The 24,555-nt window shown below is 36.3% G+C and overlaps 1 protein-coding gene across 4 annotated transcripts in view; it reads right to left on the bottom strand.

Moving 5' to 3' along the window:
• Window positions 1–4,482: 4,482 nt before the first annotated feature.
• CPNE3 (copine 3) overlaps window positions 4,483–24,555 on the bottom strand; it is a 55,615-nt gene continuing 35,542 nt past the window's right edge. For all 4 annotated transcript variants that reach the window (XM_042923502.1, XM_042923499.1, XM_042923501.1 and 1 more), the window contains 9 exons: window positions 22,198–22,296; window positions 20,223–20,309; window positions 19,396–19,455; window positions 18,777–18,910; window positions 14,212–14,266; window positions 14,080–14,131; window positions 10,781–10,914; window positions 9,439–9,675; window positions 4,483–7,582 (listed from right to left, as the gene is read on the bottom strand). In XM_042923502.1, coding sequence (XP_042779436.1) covers window positions 7,472–7,582; window positions 9,439–9,675; window positions 10,781–10,914; window positions 14,080–14,131; window positions 14,212–14,266; window positions 18,777–18,910; window positions 19,396–19,455; window positions 20,223–20,309; window positions 22,198–22,296 — 969 coding nt within the window. In that variant the 3' untranslated portion in view covers window positions 4,483–7,471. The remainder of the gene's footprint in view (window positions 7,583–9,438; window positions 9,676–10,780; window positions 10,915–14,079; window positions 14,132–14,211; window positions 14,267–18,776; window positions 18,911–19,395; window positions 19,456–20,222; window positions 20,310–22,197; window positions 22,297–24,555) is intronic.

The following is a 24,555-nucleotide window of genomic DNA, read 5'->3' as shown; positions in this document are numbered from 1 at the left end:
AACTGTTTCATTTCAGTTATGCATTAGATGATAAACTGCTACATAGAACACCAACAAGAGAAGAAAGAATCTGTACTTTCTGTAATTCTGGCCTATTCTATACTTATAATAATGCTTTTACCTTCCTATAAGGAATTTTATAAATCTTTGGAAGATATTAATCATCGTGCTGTTCTGGAATTCATTGTATCTAATCAAAGCAAAGATACTTGAAATTCACATTTTAAGTACCTTATCCATACACTGTAGTAAAATTTGATGTTTTCCTCCATGAGTTTTTATGACTGGCTGTATTTCTCCTACTATAACTTTTGTGACTAGAAATGACAGTGCAAAGGTCAAATAAATGTGCATCATTAAGCAATACAACCTGACATTTCTAGACAATAACTCCTTCAGATGAGGAAAGGGAAGCCTACCTGAAAGGTCACAGCCCTTCTTACTGTCCCTTTGCAGCCCTAGTAATCTCTGCCAACTGCACACAATGACTTTGCTACAAATTTACGAGGACCCTATCTGCTGGAAACTCTAACTAATATGAAATTCATCACACAGTGCATGCTAAGGGTTATTAAGCAGGTTTGTGATGCAGTTTCTTGAATCCAGCTTTAAATAAATCAAGCTCTGTTGTTTATGCCAGAATCTTAGACTTAAAAGGGAATTTAGAGATTATTACTCCAAGGCCCCATTATACAACACTAAAACCAAATCCTTTGTCCAGGATCACACCACAGAATCCAAGGACAAAGATACCACATTGTTTTTCAAACATGAAGATTATAGACTAACTTGATAAAAGTAGCATCCACCTGAAGAAGGACTTTTTCAGATAAACAAATATATTTCCCAAAATGTCATGGGGCAAAATGATAATAAAGTCTGCCATGAAAGGACCATATTTATATTCCAAATCTGAGAGGAAATTTTCATACTTAGCCTGTACTTCAGAAGGGGACTAGCCACAGATTTCACTAAAATAAGAATGTGAATACAGAGTTGGAATTTTGAATTCCCATTTGTAAAAGTGAGTAAAGAGAAGCGGTTATGAAATGCAAGGATTATTACAAACACATATTCCTCTCCCTGTACCAACAATGTTCCCAACCCACCCTACTTTCTGACTTCAATCCATAGACAGTGTCAATTTCTATATCTGCAGGCTCTGCTGCTTTCTCTACATTATAAAACTTTAACCTGCAAATCTCAGATGAAATACTAAACCACCTGTGAAGCTCTCCAATATCTCCCCAGTGTTCTGACTGCTCCCCACTCTAAACTTCAACATTTTCTCATATAAACTAATTTCTTTCCTTACATATGCTCTAGCACATATCTTATTCATTCAGTTTTTTCCCACGTCTATTAGGGAGCACCTACTAAATGCCAAGCTCTCATCTGGGCTCAGGATAAAGCAATGGATAAAATCATAATAAACAAAAACCCCTGATTTCTTGGAAAAGATATGACAGTGAATAAAGGGGACAGGAAACAAGGTAACTAAAACTTAAGCAGGGAAGAAGGATAGACGGTACTGGGGAAACAGGTACAATTTTTTTTCCCAATATATGAAATTCATTGTCAAATTGGTTTCCATACCACACCCAGTGCTCATCCCAAAAGGTGCCCTCCTCAATATCCATCACCCACCCTCCCTTCCCTCCCACCCCCCATCAACCTTCAGTTTGTTCTCAGTTTTTAAGAGTCTCTTATGCTTTGGCTCTCTCCCACTCTAACCTCTTTTTTTTTCCCTTCCCCTCCCCCATGGGTTTCAAACAGGTACAATTTTAAACAGAGTGATCAGCATATACCTCACTGGGTGATACTTGAAAGAAGACCTGAAGGAGGCAATGGAACAAAGCTCACAAGTGCTTTGTTCTTCAGGAAGAGGGAGAGAGTTCTTCAAGAAGGCGCAACAGCCAGGTGTATGCCAGGCGCATTCACGTAAGAGTGAGAAAGCCCATATGGTTGGAGCAGAGTGGCCAAGGCAAAGATCAGTAGAAAAGAATTCTAGAGAAGGAGCAGCAGTCTTTGAAGAGTTGGCAGGATTAGTAACTTGAAGGTAGTGATGGAGAATAATTTGTTGAAGTTGTGGTACTAGAGAAAATGAGCTATAAAGTGGGTTGTTATTGGAAAATGGGATCCGTGAGATTAGGAAAGGGTTTGCTATGGGTAGTAAGAAGGTCCAGCAAATGACCTTAAGAGTGAGGGCTGAGGTAAGGTCGAGAACAAGATTATTACAAAGAGGAATAGAAAGTGGTATAATCTAATGATAAGAGATTCAAAGAGATCCAAAGCCAAAGGTTTTAAAGAGGAGACAAAGGTTATCTAAGGTAGAAGGGAGGACCAAGGACACTTAACCCATCCTCCAATCCCAATGGTAGATCAGGAAGAGAAAACAACTAGAGAGAAAACAACTACAGAGGAAGGGATTGTTCAAAAAAAGTACTGATATAAGGGATTACGCTAATGAATGACCCAGTTCCTAAGGGCGGAGTGGAAGGGTTTAGGCAGTGGCAGAGAAATGGGGTGTGGTCAGGATATGGATTGTACAGAGCCAGAGGTGGGTTCGAATGAGGAAGTTCATGATCTGAACTTCTTGTGAGAACTGGCAGGATCAGTCCTGACAATCTTAGGACAGTGGTGGGGAGAAAGGAGTCCTGGAAAGAGGGGAGAAAGGAACATCTTGCCAGCAGTGTTCACGGGTTCCTTCTGTACTCGTGACTACAGATGCCTGAAGGCGTAAGAAGGGATAGTCTTACTTAAGCACGAAGGGCTTATTAATTCTTTTTTTTTATTATTTCATTCACTTTATTTTTTTATTTTAGCATCATATACTATCTTCTTTTCCATATTAGATTATAAGCTCTTTGAAGAAATTTTACTCATTTTGACATTGCCTGTTGATTGCCAGTACTAAGCTACTCAATAAATATATGCTCAAAGTGAATACCTCTTACTGGATAGAATAACTGGTTGAAAAAGAGAAATTATTTCCTCTTCAGTCGTCTTTCTGAGAACTCTCTTGAGCTCCCCAATTCCTGATATTCTTCTGAGTCTGGTCCTAGAAGACCAGGTGCTATTAGAAAACCTGGTATGTTGAATCTGCTTGTGAAAAGGCCAAAGATATGATGGCCTCCCTTTCTATTGTAAGAAGTAAAAATTCTGCTGATAATATTTGTCTCACTCATCATGTCTTCTTGGGGAGGAGAGAATCAATAGCCAAGCCAGAATAAAATTCTCCAAGGACACTGCAACTTGCTGTGAGTTTTCTGGGGAATGTGGCCGAATACGGCCATGCTTGGTGACAAGTGACAAAGGTCATGGTCTTGCTACAAGCAAGGATTTGACAATCCTGGGGATCTGTGTTGCCATCAGGCGTGAGCCAGCCTCTGGACCACTATGGAATTGATAAGATATGGGCCTAACAGATGATTTGATGTGGAGTCAGGGTTGTGGCAGGAAAAGCACAGAATTCAGAAACTAACCTAAAATCAAGCACTTAGCAAGTGACCAGACAGCTGAGTTTCTACCAGAAGGTAACTACCACTGACTCCCTCCTCAAGGCCTCAGGAAGGCAAAGCCATTGGCAATAGGCATCCATCATCTAACCTAAAATCTGAAGCCCTCCAGTTTTTCAAAAACATGAGCCTGATCACATCATTCTTTTGTGTAAGTTGATTCAGTGGCATCCCAGTAACTTTAGTCTAAGCCCGAACTCTCTTGCATGCCCCTGAGGTCTCACAGGATGTAAACCACACCAACCACTCCATTTTATCTCTCCTCCCTCCTACCACTTTCCCACCCACATTTTATATTTCAGCACACCTTAAGTTCTTTCCATTCCTAAAAGTCTAAACTTGCTGTTGACCTAACCCCATATAAATGCTTTTAACCCTCTTCACCCAGCTAACGTTAGCTGGTCTTAGCTTAAACGGCACATCCTCAGGGAACTGCTCTTTGCCAGATGGACGGGTCAAGTCTCCTGCTACAATATGTTACATCATACACTGATCTCATGTTTCTGTAATTACTCATTTAATGTTTTCTCTCTCCCCCAGTCCATTATTTCTATGAAGGCAGCAGCTGCAGCCCCTAGGTCACCACGGTATCCCCAAGGCCCTGCCCGATGACTGCAACATAACAGAAGCAATTAAAACAAAAAACAAAAAACAAAAAAGTAAGGTGGGTATACTGCCCTGCTTAACACAACTGATTCAATGTGAGCACCATATTGTTTAGGCCATTCAGCTATAAGCTGAGAACCTATCCCTTGCACCCAGAAATGTATCTTCAATACATTCATTATATTTTAAATGAATAACTTCTATAAAATAATAAAAAGCCCCAAACTGCTCAGTGCAGCAATACATGAATACAGGCCACCCTAAATACTATATTCGCTTTATTTCTAAATTTTTCTACTGGTTTTGATAACAATTTAGAGAAAGAATAAATGAAAACAAGGCACTATTATTGAATCACATCAAGAAATAACTTTATCCAAAGGGAATTCAAATGGAAGATATATTTAACATGAATTCATACATTAGTAACTTATACACTTATTATCAAGTACAACATCATTAAAGCACAAGATAGTCTCTTGCCAATCATAACCAAACCTCTGGCTTCCCTTATGTGTCACTCCCATGACTATCAACTGCACACAGAAAGAGACTAGAAGAAATTTATTGAAGATGGTTTTCCTGGAAATTTATAAAATGAAAAAGGCAAAATATGTCAAATAAAGCATAAACAGCAATGGGGCACAGAACTTTTTCTGGAAAGGGTGCCTAAGGCACTACCAAAATGAACAGTTGTAAACCCCTGATCTGACTTTGAAATTTTATGATCTTAAAAATTTCAATTCAAAGCACAAGGTGACATAACCATGCTAATTGGTATATATTATTTTCTCAGTGCAGGCATAGTGAGAAATATTACGTTTGCCCAGGGCACTGTCACCCCAATACGTGTTTGTAAGACAGATGATCATATGAGACGGGAAAGTCAACTTGGTTATTTTTTTTTTAATGCATTTTAAGAACTGGTGACAGTGCAGTGCATGGTGGCACAATAGGGAAAAGGACTATTTTTATACAAAACAATATTGAATCAGTATGTGATGAGGTGAAATGGTGAAATAGTAAGAATTTTACCAAATGATAATTTAGAAACTGTAAATGCTTTTATTCAGAACTGCAAAAAGACATCAATTATCCTCATTTGCTGGAATCATAGTTCCTATGAATAATAGCATCTACTGATGAACCTGATCAAGAATGAATTTTTAAAAAGTAATTTAAAAATTGGAATGATTCTGGTTAAAACCAGCATATAAAATTATGAAGACCAAATCAGACAGTGGTGACAGAAGTACCAGTATTCGGCTAATGAAAACAATGAATGCTCATGACCAGTGGTTCCCAGGTGCCCAGTGCTGGTGACTCAGGGCTGCCAGCAGCTGGTTAAGGGGAGGGAGGAGGAGGACCAGTGAGAGGGACTCTGGACCCTGCTCCAGCGTAGAGAAGCTCCACTTCTATCTGTTTCACCATACACTGAGGATGTGTGTATATCATTTTTTTTTAAGGCTTCAAAAAAAAAAATCCTGAAAACCACAGCAATATATATATGCTGTTTCCAAGCACACAAAGAGAACTGAAATCAGGACATCTGAGACAACAAAGGCTCCAAACTACTGGAAGAATTATCAGTTTTTTTCTCACTTAACTAATGCTAAAATGATTTGTCAACTGAGATATGCCATAGAGTAACAGCCTATTAGTTAGGCACCTTCAAGTTAACAGCACGTATGCAGACGCTAGCTAGCTAAGTGGGAAGGCAGGAACTGCTCGCGTGAGTTAGGCAACCACAAGCACAAGCAGGTCTCCTCTTAGCCTGACCTTGACAACATGCGACTTCTGAGAAGCCAAAGTTCTTCATGGCTGAGAGCTCATCTCCCTTCGACATTTCAGAGAGCGAGAGATATGAGCTGCGATGCAAGTTTCAGTAAGGAAAGGCATGTCAGCAAGGCACCGGGTGCATCCACTTAAGGACATATGATAAACACACAATTTTTAACATTAAATTGTTAGAGATGATTGGCCAACATATGAATATGCATAGTACTTGGCACACAGGTCCTTTAATAAAATGTTACTGAATCTATTCTGAAAATGTCTGAATATGTTCTAAAGGGTAAAAAACAGAGAAAAAAATAATTCTACTCTAAAAAAAAAAAAAGCACGTAAAGTCCACCCTATCCTAATGCAGCAGCAGTGGGAAATTTTTTTTTAAGTTACAACAGGTTTTATGCTGAATACATACATTCTGGACTTAGGAAATAACACATTATTAAAATGCAAAATTTGATTTTGATTAATACATGACCACTATCATGAGTTTAAAAATCAGACTAAAATGTTACTAAAAAAACGGAGCAAATGTCTAAATGAATCTGTACAAATGTACAAATCAATGTATGAGATCTTAGCAAGGAAAATATAAAAATTGTCTTTTTTTAATAACTAAAGTATTTCGTTAGTTAAAAGGGAATGGAATTCTGAATTTCCTCTTATATGTTTGGTCCTCATAGCTTCCGTGGACAAAGCAGTCCTAACCATTTTAGCAAATTCCAATTAAAATACTCTAATAATGTTGAATCTAGGATAAACTATCATCTATGCAGATACAGAATCCTGAATGTCCCACATAGTAAATGAAAAGGTCGAATCTGACCATGTTTACAGTATTCCACAATAGAAATAAAAGATCCAGAAGGGCAAATAAAAATGGCTTACTTACATGAGGTTCCTTTTACCTACTGATTGTACATTTTAAGAATTGAATATGTACCTTCCCTTCGAATGATTCAGTATTATTTATGAAGTCCTAAGCGAATGCATACTGTTTTGTAAACTGCAATGTCTAAAGTGCAGCAATTTTGAGGCAAAAGTGAATGAAGTTTTATCCCATGGAAAAGCATTGAATACAGTTATAGGAACAAATTCAATATCATGTAATTTAAGAAGTTCTTGTCATCAGGTATGGACATTGGTTTATAAAACATATATTGCCTAGAACAAAGTATAGCAACCTGTAAATCACATCCTAGCAATTTTCCATTCTCTCTAGGGGCAAACATTCAAAAAACAGCATTTTCACAATATGTAAATAAACAACCACAACCACCAAATCAGCTCTTCTCACGCGAGTTTCTAATCCTGATAGTGTCACTGCAAGTCACTAGCAATCACAGCACTGATTGAGCAGAGATTAACTTAGCACTTTCCTCCAAAAAAAGTATAAAAAGAATGCTTTAAATAGATATAATCCGTAGAGAACTAGGTTTACATCATAAATGCTAGGGATGAAAAGCATGTAAAATAACAGATTCATGATTTGGGGTGGGAGAGGAATCCATTGCTCCATACAGCACAAAAGAATTCTGCTCCTGCGGCCATGGCTCCTTTCATTTCTTAGCTGGGTTCTTGGGAGGAAGGAGTTTGTATGTGTTGAAGTAGCCCACCACCTGCTGGGGGATCTCTGCCAAGACACACTGAGCAAGCGCTTCTTTTGGAGCCTTACGAAAAACAAAATCAAAGTGACTTTATTAGTAACCAAATTTGTACTGGCATTTTGATAACAGACTAGGAATACCTCACCAGTCAGTAAGAAACAGTAATTCCCATTCCTAGGCCTGTATCTTGTCTTAGGAATGGTCTATGAAGCATGGAATAAGCTAAGTAACTAATGTTACTTAAGAGTGTTTTATTACCCCCACTAACATTTATCAAGTCCTTTTTTGGTGCCAACATTTTGGCATTTGACAATTTTTTTTGTTCCTTAGCTTTTAAATGTGGGTCTTTCATTTACTTAGTGTTAATTTTTTTAACTTTATATTTTGAAATACAGATTCATAGGAAGTTGCAAAAATAATACAGAGAGTCTTCACCCAGTTTCTTCCAAAGGCAATATCTTATATAACTATAGTGTAATATCAAAACCAGGAAACTAGTAATGGTACATTTCACAGACCTTATTCAGATTTTACCAGTTTTATTTTACATGTGTTCATTTGCATGTGTGTTTGCATTATTCTGTGTAATTTTATCATCTGGGTAGATCTGTATAACCATAACCACAATAGAGATACACAATGGTTTTGGGTGCCTCGGGGGCTCAGGTCATGATCTCATGGATCGTGAGTTCAAATCCTACATCTGGTGAAATCGAGCCCTGCTTGGGGTGAGCTCCTGTCCAGCTTCGGGTGAATCCCACTTCTCTCCATCTTTCTTTCTCTCTCTCTCTCTCTCCCCCCTCCCCCGGTAGTATTCTCTCTCTCCTTCTCTCTCGCCCCTCGTTCACTTGCACCCTCTCTCTCTAAAAAAAAAAACAACAACAAAAAAAGATACACAACAGTTTCATCACCACAAGGATCCCTAACATTACTGCTTTTAATCACCTCCCCCTACACTGACACACTGGCTGGTGGGAATGTAAAAGAGCATAGTTTCTTTCATAATTAAACATGCAGTAATCATACGACCCAGCAACTGCACTTCTGGGTATTTATCCCAGAGAAATAAAAACTCATGTTCACACAAACACCTGTACATGAATGTTTATAGCATGTTGGCATATAATAGACAAAATCTGGAAACAATTAAAGATGTCCTTCAATGAGTGAATGGTTAAATAAACCAGTATACCTATACCTATACTTATACCTCATGGAATAGGTATAGGTATACCTATACCATGGAATACGCCTCATGGAATGGAATACATTCCATGGAATACACCTCAGCAATCAAAATAAACACAAGCAGCAACAATGCATAATACTATGCTGAGTGAAAAAAAGCCAATCCCAACATTTCTATAACATTCTTGAAATGACAAAATTATAGAAATGGAGAACAGATTAGTGGTTGCCAGGGGTTAAGGCAGGGTGGAGGTGCAAGGGAAGTGGGTGTGGCTCTAAGAGGGCCACAAGAGGGGTCCCACAGGTGATGGGCCTTATTTACATCAACATCTATATCCCAGCTGTGATTCTGTGCTGCAGTTTTACAAGACGTTACCATTGGAGTAAACTGGGTAAAACAGGGTCCTGAGAGATTTTCATCAAGTCAACTTCCAGTTTGACAAATTCATCATATACTTGTACAGAATTTTTCTGTTGTTACATACATAGGTAAAGATAAAATTAAAACATTCACAGCAACACCACTTATAACAATTTATCATATAGACTGCAAGAAACACACAAGTACACAACTTGAAGCAAAACTGCTGAATCTAATCAGCACTCTTCAAACCAAAAATCCACACATCCTCTAACCCCAGACTCCCACTCAACCACTTGGTTATGGATTGGTGAAGGTCTGTCGTCAAACTCCTTAGTGTATATGAAGAATAAGGAGGAGTGGTACTCACATTCTGGAACTGTCTGAAAGGCACAAACTGGACGATATCTCGGATGGCTACCTCGCCTGATGGGGACCGCAGACTTCCACCGTCACCATCCAGAAACTCCATGGCACTGAAGTCAGCACCTCCCACTCCAACAATGATGATGGACATAGGAAGCTTGGCAGCATTAACTATAGCTTGTCTGGTCTCATCAAGGTCTGTTATCACACCATCAGTAATGATTAAGAGCACAAAATATTGCTGCCAAAAAAGAAAATTATATCCACTGAGCACAGGTTGAGCTCCCAAACAATAAAAGCAACAGTTAAAAACCTCTCCAGCTTGATGAGTCTTTCAGTCTCTTTCTTATTCATTTTCCTTTCCAGTCTCTACCTAGGATACCATCTACATAAAATATTCTAAGACTCTCTAATGACAAGGAAATTTATTTATACAAAAATTGCAGGTTCATTAAAAATGCAACAGACCACAAAATACAGTTGGTATAAATATACAGAAGCAAGACATCTAAATGTCAGACATTAAACTTTTAGTGAGCATTGGAATAAACACTTTGATGTAACATAAGTATTAAATATGTTAAAGTATCGATCAAGAGAGTAAGTGGCAACTCTGTTTCTAAAAGGTCAAATATGAAAGAAGCAGAATTGTTTATCAAACTAAAGTGCACTTTTTGAAAAATGGATATGGTTTGGGGAGGAATCTTTCTCTCAATACTGTCATCTCTGATAAACATTTTTAGGGAATGGTAAAATGTTACATAAAGTTGTTACCCCATCTTTTGGATCATTTAAGTCTAGAATGGAAATAAGTTTTATAACAGAGCAATCACGTGCTAAGTGTTCACTCTGCCCCAGGCACTGTGCACTTTATATGAATTATATTATTTCACTTTTCAGCAGTTGTATGAGGTAGTTATCCCTGCCTTACTTTTGGGTATAATGAAACTAAGAGAGATTTGGTATCAAAATCCAACAGATAATGGTTGTCTAATTCAGACCCTTTTAGGACAGTAAGTAATTTTTCATCACTAACTGAAACAGTAAATTTCCTCAAGCCTTAATTTGTTAAGTCTACCTTTGAAAAGGTAGGTATTAGCCATTTCTTTTTAGTAGAACCTATCTAAGAAAATTAATTCAAATGGAAGAGAAAAGACTCATGAGTACAAGGGTTATTTTTTTGTTGTCCTGCTTTTAATGATCACTAATTTAAAAATAACAGATGTTACTCTGAAACCAAGGACAGCTATCTCATTATTTCATGCTCTTTGTATCTTGATGGATCTCGGCACCAAAGGCAACTACCAACCCATATTCTCCCTGTCCCCTGGCACTATGATACTTACAGAAGCTGTCTGTTGTTGTGTTGCTGCAGCAGCAAACCTGGCCACATGATTTATGATTGGAGAAAAATTAGTTGGTCCATAGAGTTTTATCTGAGGAAGGCAGGCCCTATATGCCTCTACAATGCCTTGGATTCCTAGGCCAAGAAAAGCAGTATTAAAAATTGTCAAGCACAATTTAATTGTTCATTGTTCACTACACCTGTTAATTTAATTAATATACATGTATAATTATATATATGTATATATATATATATATATACACACACACTATATTGCTTTAAATAGTTAAAAATTCTATATTCAAGAGTTTCTCTTCAGCCATATAGTACAAAACTTCTTAGTTATGCTCTATTGCAAAAACCTAAATGCTTCCCTCCTCCAACCAAAGGCATTTATTTTCATCTCAGCCAAATTATTCATTAATCTATAGTAGGACTGTTATATTGCCTAATTTTTGTTGTTTTAGGACTAAGACTCTAATGAAAAAGAATGAAAAAGGTGCTGTATCATACAACTGACGATAAGGCGTAAGTAAAAGTTATTGATTAAAATGGAAAAACTTTTGCATAGATGGCCAAAGATTCTCTGGACTCAGATGGCTATAATCCTAATGTTAATTCTAGTCAAGGGTTTATTCAGTAACTTAAAGATTAAGCATGGTATGATAAACTGTATAGTTCTAAAAACTCATTTCCAGCTTGTGTTTTACATTTTGCTGCAGAAATACTAATGTGTTTGTTGATGCAGTACCGCCCAGGCCTGCCGAGATGTTGCATAGTAGAAGACGGGGCAGGGCCATTTGACTAGCTTTGACCACGCATGTAGATGGACATGACATTCATGTCTAAGTAGATATTTTAAGAACCACTGCCTATTTTCACCAGCAATCTTGCTCTTTCCTTCTGCAAAGAGAGCAGAACATCTCAGTCAAGGTTCTGAGTCCCAGAAAGAGAAGAAATACCGAGCAGACTAGCCACATGTAAAGGGATATATAAAGTGAGCAAGAAATAAACTGTTATTATTATAAATTACTGAGAGATTGGTTATTATAACAGCACAACTTAGTGGAATTTGAATGGCATTCCTGGTAAAAACACTCCTGATGAAGTTTTCACGTGACATACATGCCTGTTGAATCTACCCCTAACTTTAGAGTGTCAAGGATGCAGGTAAGATACTAGAAATCCTCAAGAAATTCCCCCACTATACTTGTTGAGATCATTAAGGAAATCTGCCTGAAAAAATTTTACATGTAAACTAAAACAGGTGTCTTGCTTTAAAAATGTCCAACAGGGGGTGCCTGGGTGGCTCAGTCAGTTAAACCTCTGACTTTGGCTCAGGTCATGATCTCATGGCTCATGAGTTCAAGCTCTGCATTGGGGTCTGTGCTGACAGCTCAGAGCCTGGAGCCCGCTTCAAATTCTGTGTCTCCCTCTCTCTCTGCCCCTCCCCTGCTCGCACTCTCTCTCTCTCCCTCTCTGTCAAAAAAATAATAAATAATTTTTAAAAGTTCTATTTAAAATGTCCAACAGAACAGAGATCAACAAGGAAAAGAAGTATATACTTGATTTAAAAGCTTCACAAGACCAGTGCTCTCCTCTTAACATTTAAGAGTTCTAATTAGCTCCTATTAGTCACTTTGAAGTTAGGAATAAGTCTCATGAACATCCTTTGAGAAAGTGACTAATTCATATGTACAGGTGATTTTACATGCACAAGGTGAAGCTGTAACTAGTGGTCAGTCAGTTCAGTGCTAACAAAAATAATATTAACATAGGCCAGCAGCAGGATCTTACTGCAATGATACATGCTATAGAAAATTTGAATCCTCACAGCAATAATATTCTTTTTCATTTTTATCATTTCAGTTTGCTTTTCAATCTGAAGATATATAAGCTGTTAATTAAATTTCTTCACAAATATCCATTGCCTTCAGTTCCTCCACTAAAATTAAATTATGCCAAAATCCTTCCTTTGCATTAAAGGAACAAGCAAGACATATTATTTCTGGGCACCTAAGTTCAATGATTAATCAAGAAAAGGGAATTCAACTCCCTTGCTTTAAAATAAGGCGTATTTTTTTTCAGTACAGTATGTCCTCTGTCTAAAACCAAATGGATTATTTTTTTCAGACTATAAACCAAAAATAGAAAAGCTATGCTTGGTGACAGCCCAAAGATGGGCTCATTTTACTCAGAGTAAATGAACTTCTAAAATGAACTTTCACATGATGTAAGTCATCCATATTTATTGGCAAGAAATAAAACCTAATTAACACCAAATTCCAAAAATTGTTCCAATTTCATCATAAGCACGAAACACAGTTCTTGACAAGAATTGCTATTCCCGATTTCAAATGGCTAGGGATAAAAAGGTCACAACCAGCCACTGAAAGTACATCAAAGGAACACTGAATTAGTATGGAAAGTGTGTCCTAGAAAAAAACAAGAAAACCCTAATACAAACTATTCCCAACAAAATGTTCATGGTCTTCTGCTCTATGAATATTGTTCATGAAAACTGAAGATAAGGAAAGAACGCCCTCTTCTGTTAGAAATCTAAATATTCTGTAATTGTCAAAAGGACCCTTTGCAGAAAATTAGCTTATTAGCTACAATTATATGCTTCTTTCCCTACCTCCTTTTCCTCCTACAAACAGTTCAGACTTGTATCATATTGTAGGACATTTGGCATTTTAGCTGGATTGTTCACTGGGGTAAAAAGGAGGAAAGACTTGGATATTTGAGGTATAAAGAAGAAAATGAAATGAAACAGATGTTGGTTTTCTGCTGTCTATGTAGAGGAGAGCCACTGTGGGAGCTTAATTCTTTGTTCCGTTGTTAGCCCACTCAGATGTAATCTGAGTAACAAGTAATTTGATGCTGGACATGTTTTCCTTGTAGAGAGTGACTGCTACTCCGAGAAAAGCTTCACAAATCTGTATATTGGATTACTTGTTTTATTAAAGGTTTGTTTTAAAACCAACCTGTATGTGAAAATAATATGATTACGAATATTGATCTGTTCTCAAGACTGAGAATCTTGTTTTTCTATTGAACCTCTCAAGGTAGAACTTAGCCAACAATCATCTTCATAATAGATTTGCACCATTATTATCTTTACCACTTGAACCAACAACCTGGTGTAATTCTTCCACTTTATACAACAGAATGTTAAATATGTCACGAAAAGAAAATGAGGAAGGGAATTTGAGTAGTATTGAATCACAAGAAAACAACAAGTAACAAACACTAGTGAGGCTTTCTGTGTAAAATCTTCCTGTTAACTTTTTAGCTTACCGTTGCAGTAGGGATTGGATGGATTAAAGTTCATTGGAAATTCATGCGAAACCTGTCAAAAGATGAAAGGACTCATTAGACCCTGTTTTGCTTTTGTTGGAGGGAAATATTTAAAATAGGATTTCCTCTCACCTGCCACTGAGGAGGTATCTGAGCTCCAAAACCAAACGCTGGAAACATTTTATCACTAAAAAGAAAATTTGAAAAAACTGAAAAGTAACTTTTTTCTCAAAATAGAAAATTTTATCTTTGCTCATAATAAAACCAATAGAGCTTGTTTTAAAAAAATTCAAAATCTAAGGCAAACACAAAGATTAAACCCATAATAACCACTAGAGAACTAATGTTAATATTTGGCAACTATCACTCTAAGTACTTTTCTGTGTAACAAGAGTGAAAAATGTCTCTCTCTATATATATTTATAAAACTGGAGTTTATATTCATATTTTATAACATACTCTTTTCTACTTAAATACTGTATATCATTTTGCTGAATAAATATTTAGATAAATCCATAAAGCCCTAAAAAACAAAAGTTCATTCGCTTATAGCAAACTCATTTGGCAGCAAAACCTGACCTCAACTGATATGAGGTTATTTATAGCTTTTATTCATACTACTGAATATGAATATTCATACATTTGGCCACAGAAACATGGTGCAAAGTCACATATAAAATTCTCACATTTCTGTAGCAAAATATATGAATATTTGGCCCCAATGGTGTGGGGATAAGGGATTATGGACCTGAATATATAACATCATGTGAATGGCTAAATATTCCACTGTATGGATATTCTCCCACAACCAATAAACATCCAATGCTTTGCTCTTATAAAACACTGTAATGAACATACTAATTTTTATGCTGGGATATTCTTTTTATATTAATTCTTAATTGTTCTTTTTGCGTTTAGGATAGAACCTAAGTTAGACACATTCTACACTTGCAACATGAAAAAGAAGTAAACACCTATTTTGGTAAATGTACGTTTTTTGGGGGGTGTCTATTTCAGCAGTTTGTCTATATTCTATACAAAATAGTATGCTAACAGGGGCACCTGGCTGCCTCAGTTGGTGGAGCATGTGACTCTTGGTCTCAGGATTGTGAGTTCAAGCCCCATGTTGGGTGTAGAGATTACTTAAAAATTCACCTGGGTGGCTCAGTTGGTTAAGCATCTGACTTCGGCTCAGGTCATGATCCCACGGTTCGTGGGTTCAAGCCCCGTGTCAGGCTCTGTGTTCACAGCTCAGAGCCTGGAGCCTGCTTCAGATTCTCTGTCTCCCTCTCTCTCTGCCCCTCCCCTACTCTGTCTCTCTCTTTCAAAATCAAATAAATATTAAAATAAAATAAATCAAATCAAATCTTAAAAAAAAATAGTGTCCTAACATATATAGGTATGATTTTAGGAATACAAATTCAGTTCTTGTCTAGTTTAGCAGCTGTAACAACCCCTTTCCCTAAAATGTCATCTCTATCACATCTCTATATTAAGTTCAAGTACACCCTAGGCTCTATTTCAAGACTTGTTTTGTTCCACTGTCATGTACTAGTTCTGTAATATTAATTAACACACCTTTTTTTACAGTTTATTTATTTTGAGAGAAAGAGATCAAGCATGTGGTGGGGAGGGGCAGAGAGAGAAGGAGAGAGAATTTCAAGCAGGGTTCAGGCTGTCTGCACAGAGCCCGATTCAAGGCTCCATCCCACGAACCATGAGATCATGACCTGAGCAGAAGTCAGATGATTAACTGAGTGACCCAGGTGCATCTAATTAATACAGCATTAAAATAAGTTTTAATATCTGCTAAAACAAAACTCCCCTTCATTTCTTTTTTTCTCCCCCTCAAAAATTTCTTGGATTCATTTTTCCCACTAGGAAATTTTAAAAATCATTTTATCAGGGTTCCATTGCAATTTTGATTAGAATTGCTTAATTCTGGGATAATTTTTATATATTACATCATTATGACATCTGCCTATCTAGAATCATGGTATAGCTCTCCATTTAAACAAGTTTCCTTCTTTGTCCCTCAGTACAATTTTGTAGTTTTCCCTCACTAAAGATCCTAGAACTCTCTGAATTCATGCTTATTTTTTATTGCATTATGAACTGTGATCTTGTATCGGCTATAATTTCTTCAATTGGTTATTGCTGGCTACTGAGAAGTTACTGATTTTTTAATTTTATGTTGTATCTGACCACCTTTCTGAACTCTCACTGATTTCTAATATTTTTTTACTTGATTCTCTTAGGTTTAAATTTATTCCTTACAGGTTTGGTAGAATTTATGTATGAAACTGTCTTGGCCTGGTTCTCTTGTGAGGAGTGGCTCTTTGGACTATACCATTCCTTCCATGGTTCTAGTCTCTTCAGGCTTCCTGCCTCTTTGAGTCAACTTTGCTAATTTAAAGCTTCCCCCCAAAATCTTCCTTTAATCCAGATGTTCCAGTGTAATGAGTTTTATTGAGTATTAACTTACAATTGTTAATTTTTTTTTTTGGATCTATGCTTATAATCTCTGTCTCATTACTAATATTCTATGCATGTTGTTGGCAAGATTTGCCTATATTTTGTTGAACTTGCAAAGAATCATCTTGTCATTTAATTTATTCATTTAGTGGTGGTTTTAAAACTTTCCAAGTCCCTTACTTTTGGTGCTTAGAGGACATACAGCAAAGTACACAATATAGCCTGGAGAGCATGTCTCTGGAGCAGACAGCCCAGGCTCAATTCTGTTTCTGCCAGTTACCAATTGAGTCACTCTGGACAAGCTACTTAACTTCCTATGCCTAAATTTTCTCATCTACACAATGCAGATGATAATGGATGATAATAGTACATATGTCACAGCAAATTATAAAGATTAGATGAGCATCACATAGAAACTACATTAAATTGTGCCTGACACATGATGGCTCATACACAGATAGAATCTGCTATTATCATCATATCTTTATTTTTTCTTCCTATTCTTTAATTTTATTTTGTTGAAACTCTATTTCATTTATATTTGATTTTTCTTCTTTAAAAAATAAAAGCATGTAAAGCCAGAAATTTTCCTCTATTAAAGATAGGACCATGTATAGTCTTCTTGTTTCCTTCTATTTCTAAATAGTCTGTTGTTATAGTTTGATTTCCTCTTTCATCTAACAACTACTTAAGATTTTTTTAAATTTCCATATGGTAAATTCTTTTTAGTTATCCTTTTGTTATTAACTTCCAGGTGGCAGTCTGAGAAAGAAACCTTATAAATTTTTTATTCTTTATATAAACTCCATTTTAATTGTGTTGCTTTAAAAGTTTTATTATAGGAGAGCCTGGGTGGCTCAGTCAGTTAAGTGTCCAACTCTTGATTTCGGCTTTAGCTGTGATCTTGTGGTTCGTGAGTTCAAGCCTCACATGAGGTTCCATGCTGACAGTGCTGAGGGGCTCCATGCTGAAAGTGTGGAGCCTGCTTGGGATTCTCTCTCTCCCCCTCTCTCTCTGTCCCTTCCCCATTTGTGCTCTCTCTCTCTCAAAATAAATAAATAAAAACTTAAAAAATTTTCTTAAATTATTTCTAACTATTTTCAGTTGAAATACTTTCATACTCTTTTATCAAATATGTCCATGGTTATATTTCCATTTTGGATTATATAACAAAGTATTCTATAAAATAATTTTTTATTACATTTAATGAGTTTTGACTTAAATCATACTAGGTTGATATTGGAATTGCCACCTTTGCTTTAGATTAGTTTTCATTTGCCTGAAAAGATTACCTCTTTAAATGTTGTAACAGATTAATAAAAAGCTCCATCAATTTGTGTAAGGGCTTTTATCATAAAATAATAGGCAAAGGCAAGTGAAAATTTATACTGTGCTCTAAGAGATCCAGAACAAAAATGTATTAATGTAGATTGCTTTCTATTGTTTGGTAAACCTTCAAGAGGACCTATTTAATCTCTTAAAAATCTATACATTGAGAATCTATTCAAAATATTTTATAACAGTTAAGTCAAGTTATCTCTTGGCACTTGTTCAAGGTTGCCATTAAGAAAATAATTTGACAGCCACTGGCAAGAAACAGACATGTTAGTAAATAGTGTCTGTGAATGTTTACAGAATGTGTCATCTGAACTTCAATCACACAGGTAACTTATCCCTAATGAGTAAACCCCAAGGAAACCAGATCAAAGAAACAAGCTTGGGGGCGCCTGGGTGGCGCAGTCGGTTAAGCGTCCGACTTCAGCCAGGTCACGATCTCGCGGTCTGTGAGTTCGAGCCCCGCGTCGGGCTCTGGGCTGATGGCTTGGAGCCTGGAGCCTGTTTCCGATTCTGTGTCTCCCTCTCTCTCTGCCCCTCCCCCGTTCATGCTCTGTCTCTCTCTGTCCCAAAAATAAATAAAAAACGTTGAAAAAAAAATTTAAAAAAAAAAAAAAAAAAAGAAACAAGCTTGTGGGCTCTTTATAACTGATCACAGCCAGAGATTAGAGGTCAAAAGTAAACACTAAGACTGTCACCAAGAGAAAACTAGAAAAGAGAACAGGAAAGAAATTTTAGGGATAAAGCTACCCTTACCATGCCCCTTCCCCTCCCCCCTGTCAACCCCAGCAGTCTTATCACCAACAACTATATCCAAGTACTAGCAGATGAAACAGAAACTGCCCCTTCTGGGGAGTTATAAAAACAAATATTTTAGTCATACTCACGCATCATAATCTTGAATGACCAGTCCCACAGACCAGATAGCAGTCAAATACTCATTAACACCATTGGGGCTGATGTAATGAAGGGAATCAGGAGACCTTGGGTCGCCATTTGAGCCAGTGAAGTCCACTCCCACCTGCCAAATAACAATTGCAGCCCTTAATAAGGAAAAGCCTACACTCGATGTCCAGGAGATGAAACAAATATTCATCCCAGAGCCTGCTGCTACCATTTTCTAACAAATGCCTGGGCCTACCAGTTTTTCCACAGACAAACAATTAAAGCTTCAGCATGAAACAATCTGTTATTCCTATTTTTTCTAGATGCCTCAAATCCATGACTTTAGATGTAGGGCTTATTTTTGTACGTTGTTTGACTAATGCTTCTATAATTTTAAATTGCTATAGGACATATTTGCTTTCCATCAGAAGAAACAGATCTGATCAACAAAGTTGAAAGCTTGTGGATGAGCTTATTAGACAACCTGTCTGAGGAGATCATACTAAACAGCTTGTATAAATTTCATCACTAAGTCAGTTTTACAGGGAAGGATAGAACACTGCAAAATGGTAGGAAAAAGTAATATGTTACACGACTTTTGAAAAAGTCAGTGTTACTTACAGTAAAATTCAGCTGACATCCTCCCATGATATAGTCAAGGAATGTGCATTCCACTGTAATCTAAAAACAGATAGCACTGTTAAAATTAAAACTCTTTTACTATACAAGAGATACAAAGAGCTCTCTGGCATACGTTTTTAACAGTTTAGAAACTGAACAAAACATGATATAAGCATGTGGAAACCACCCCAGCATTTGAGTTTAAGGTACCGCTGCCCCTACTTGTCATGAATTTGTATGATTTTAATTTGAGATAATTAAAGCAATGTTAAGATTAGAATATTAATGGCCAAAGATGAAATCACTTTAGGTTTTAAGAAACTGGCAATGAATCTAATATGTTGAGAGCTTTAATAAGCATAATAATTGAATTTTTTTAATAAAAAACAAAACCAGAAAAACCTCATTTGTTTGTTGTAAGAAATCTCTTGAATTTTCCCCTCTGTTTACAATATCTCAACTAGAAATTATGACCAGGATAGATGCACTGGGTCAGGTCATTTCTGCTAATGCTCTGGGAAAATACCATGATGCTTCATATTTCTTACAATAAGGAAAAAACTTTAATAATCTTTTCTTTTGCTAAAAAGTTGTCAAACCTTGGAACCAAATTTACTTGAAAGATTTCTTTACTATTTCCTACTCTCTTCTTTTCCTTAAGGGTATCCAGATGCTCATGTGATTTTCAATTGCCCAAAATTCAATTCACATTTCTTAAGAAAAAACTTTAATATTCTTTGTCTGTTTGCTTAATATATACCATATTGAAAAAAGAACTTGAAATGGAATCTCATTACACTTACTATAAATGGTCAATATCAACTAACCTCACAATGTTTCACACTGATAACACCTGAATTCTTGTAGCTTTTCTTCTTTTGCCTCTTTTTTTCATTTATGCATTCAAATTCCACCTATAGGAAGAAAAGACAAAATGTTAATTCTTTCTAGCAATACTAAAAATGCCAATGTGGGCCGCCTGGGTAGCTCAGTTGGTTAAGCATTCGACTCTTGGTTTCGGCTCAGGTCATAATCTCACAGTGCTTGAGTTCAAGCCCCACATCGGGCTCTGTGCTGACAGTGCAAAGCCTGTTTGGGATTCTCTGTCTCCCTCTCTCTCTGCAAAGTGTCTACCAAGTGGCAGGCACTATTCCAGGCACTGAAAACAGAGATGGTAAGATATGGCCTTGCCTTTGAAGAATAAGAGTAGGTAAACCTTGCCATGGCAGCAACATTAAAAGCCTCATTCTGTCATGGAGGAGGGAAGGATCAAGATAGTTGGATTTAGGAAAACTCTACATGATCCATAAAGTATTACAGAGTTGGTTGTTCATTCAATATCTTCTAAAAGTAGTTCATTTACTGATTCTGAAGGATAGTGACAACAATCCGGATCACTCTTCATATTTAGTTCTTTTAGGTAGCTTGCTTTTTTTGAATTGTTCAGATTTTTAGCATTTGCCATTAGTTCTGCTTTAAAAAAAATTCTTTAGGATATTTACAGCTGAATTTTGCTGTTTTAATTGAACTACTAGGTATGATTTTTTAAAGTTTATTTATGTATTTTGAGAGCGAGAGCATGAGAGCATGCGAGTGAGGGGGAGGGACAGAGAGAGAGAACCCCTAGCAGGCTCCGTGCTTGGGGCTCAATCTCATGAACCATGAGATCATGACCTGAGCTGAAATCAAGAGTTGTATGCCTAGCTGACTGAGCAACCCAGATGCCCCTAAACCATTAGGAATGATTTTAAAAGCCTTTCATACTTCACACAAACATTTTTGTATAGTCTACTTCTAGTACCTGGCCTTTGTGACCAGGGAGTAGGGACAGGGCTATAGATCTCTATGTGACCTACTAAAAATTCTAGTCTCATTATGTTTGTTTAAAACTCATTTCTCCCCATTACTTAAACCAAATGGCTCATAAGTGTTAATTTATTTATTTTGTAGTTACGTTTTGATCTAAAACTATCAGTATCTTTTAGATCACCTCACTTACATGACTAGGTAAAAAAGACCTCATCTAACCATAACCTCTTATGTTTTCAAAATCAAAGGCTATATGCATGAACATTATGCAGGTAATAATTCATATTATTCTATTTTAAGTAAGCTATAAAGAGAATTAATAGCTTATCTCATTCAAACTAGAAAGGAAATAAGATGGGAGCAATTGATAAATTTTACTTATAAAATGCTCTGGAATAATTTTTAGGCACCTTGGCTTTAGAGACAGGAAAGTTTCAGAAGCACTTTTAGCAATATGTTGGGATGCTAAATAATAAACTGAATGTAGTTAAAGCACATTAATGATCTTGACAAAATTAGTGCCATTAGATGGAGGCTTAATATTACATAATTTGAAATACCATAATTATCCTTTTATCCTTCCCTTCAGTGAAGAAAAGTCGGAGAGAAGAATGAGAGGCATATTGTAAAAGCGGGTCCAAAAGAAATATAAATGTACACAGATCAAGTCCAGGTATTTATCTAGTGTTGTAGAACTTAATTATTATGACCAATGAAATACCAAATGCTTTAAAACTAGGGTTTTCCAATCAAACCACATATGTTGTCTGAAGCCAAAGGAAACCAAACCTCTAAATACAAATGTAAACTTATACTCCAAGATGAATTTTGGATCATCCAATTACTACACAAATAAAATCCATAGATTTCATAGCATTTTATAATACAGAGTAAAACCATGGCAAACTGTTTGCTATACCAAGGGGGAAAAAATTAAATAATAAATACATGGCCAACCATAAAGTACATTCAAATGACAAACATATAACTTACAGGTGAGTTTCTGGAGGCTTCTTTCAGTTTTGTCATGGTGGTTTGAAATGTTCCAATGAGATCATGTGACCCATCATTATCATAATCATAGCACTCTACCTGGAATTAAGTATAATAAGAATATATAAAAATCAACAAAATTTTGTTTAAAAGGATTGGCTGCAATAATTGAGACTTACCAGGAAGTGCCCTTTTAATTAAAATAAGTGAAAATGTTTATTATGCAGCTCTACTTAGAGAAGTAGGAAGTAACTTCCTGGAGGAGTAATACTGAAACACTTCAAACCCCAGCTATCCTTGGAATGGGGCTCTAGGATAGATCATAGGCAGACAAAAAGTACAAATATTGTTTAAATTCCATATTAAGCAGTTCCCAGTTCACCATCATGCTCTTTATAAGAGCTGATAAAATCAAAATGAAATTACGTCTTCTTTCTCATCCACTTCTTTACTTTGTTATCACTATACAATGACTAAAAGCCATCATCTGCAGGAAGAAAGGAAGTCAGATCCTAGACAGCTAAAAATTGTATAATTAAATCCTAGATGATTTAGAAATATGGAATATGTATTTCATCAGCTGCAATCTGGTAAGGCTAGGTTTGTATTCAGAGTTAGATATGATGAAGTCATATCTGCATCCTTCTGAGAATCACAAGTCTTACAATAAAAAAGAAAATTCAAGGGAAAGAGTACTTGATCCATTGAGGAACTATCTATTCTAGGTCATATTGGCTCTATTTCCATGTAAGACAGGGTGAATTCTAGTCTTACCTATGCCTCTGGTCAAATGTTTGCTCTTTCTTACAGCAGGCAGAAGAGAGCTGAGAGTATATTTGTTTATATTTTTGTTTTTGTTTTTATTTTTAAGTAGGCTCCACCCCCAGCATGGAGCCCGATGTGGGGCTTGAACCCACAATGCTGAGATTAAGACCTGAGCTGAGATCAAGAGTCCGATGCTCAACTGAATGAGCCATCGAGGCACCCCAAGAGCTGCATGTAATTTCGTGCCAAGTTGACAGAGTAACCAGAGGGTAAATATTCACAAGAATACCTGATTATTCATTGTAATGAAAAAATTAATGTGGTGTGAACTGTTAGCAAGGAGAGGTGTCCATTGTGATCACTGGATAACTAACATTTTTAGAGTGCTTTATAATTTCAGAACAGATTATCTCATTTCTGCAAACATTTTTATGTGCACTGCACACATTCTCTACTTAGGCTTGTGAAGTAGGCAAAGGAATTAAATAGTCATAGAAGATGATATGTTTTATTTGGTAACCAATATAGGTAAAGCTATGCTGAGGGCACTTTTGAATTCTTCAAGAGCCTATGATTTAAAATAAAAGCCTATAAGAAGTGATTTGCCAAGAAACCATCCTTTACAAAGTTATATTAATTGCCAAGCTAAAATGCTGAGTGATTCTATATGTTCAGCCAGCAAAATGATTTACCTTCTTCTCAGTTCTATGAGAAGTGAACTAAGCGCCTATAACAAGGAGTCTTTCATTTCTTACTAATATTTTCATTGGTATTCAGGAAGACTAAAAACCAATCAATAAAAACAAGGCCCAGAATTGCAATTTTGAGTAACAGTAAAGGATTTTTATTTTTAGAAACACTTTGGTCATGTACCAATTATGACAGTTTGATTCTTGCCTTATGTATCTGGTATTTAATTTTTAAACCAAAGCCCTTTATCTGACTCTTCAAAGTATCAGGAGAAAAGAAAATTAATGATCTTACTATTTTTTGTCTAGAGAAATAAAATTAAGATAAAGCCAAAACACTCTTAATATTTTCATGCATTTTTAATGCATTTCTTTAAATTATGGAAAATAGAACTGGACCTTTTTTTTTTTTAGGCAAGCTCTATACCCAATGTGGGGCTTGAACTTATCACCCCATGATCAAGAGTAGCATGCTCTATGGACTGAGCCAGCCAGGTGCCCCCAAATTTTGCATTTTAGATTTGCATTCAGCAAACTCCAATTTATATATAAGATCAAGCTTTGATAAGGCCAATTTTATTTTTAAGAAGCTTATGAACACCTAAAACTCTTCATATGTTTAGACTGCCTGAGACTTCAGGGAATGTTAAAATATTTTTAAACTGTAATTTCTGATAGCACACTATAATAAATATACAGGAAAACCTCACTGTTGCCCCACTGAAGGCAAATGTTTGGCGCTAAAGAAAGATGTAACATTTATAATACTGGCATATGGTCAGATATAGTTTGAGGTAAACGATATAATAATTTGTGCCATTTAATTTCTCTTCTCAAAAATACAAAAACTAGTACTATTGGCTGTTTTAAACAACAGTATCAGCAGTGCTGATGAAATTGAAAT

The sequence above is a fragment of the Panthera leo genome, chromosome F2 (genome assembly GCF_018350215.1).
Source record: "Panthera leo isolate Ple1 chromosome F2, P.leo_Ple1_pat1.1, whole genome shotgun sequence".
NCBI classification, from domain to species: domain Eukaryota; kingdom Metazoa; phylum Chordata; class Mammalia; order Carnivora; family Felidae; genus Panthera; species Panthera leo.
The sequence above is the reverse complement of the archived record's forward strand: the minus strand, read 5'-3'. Positions and strand labels throughout refer to the sequence as shown.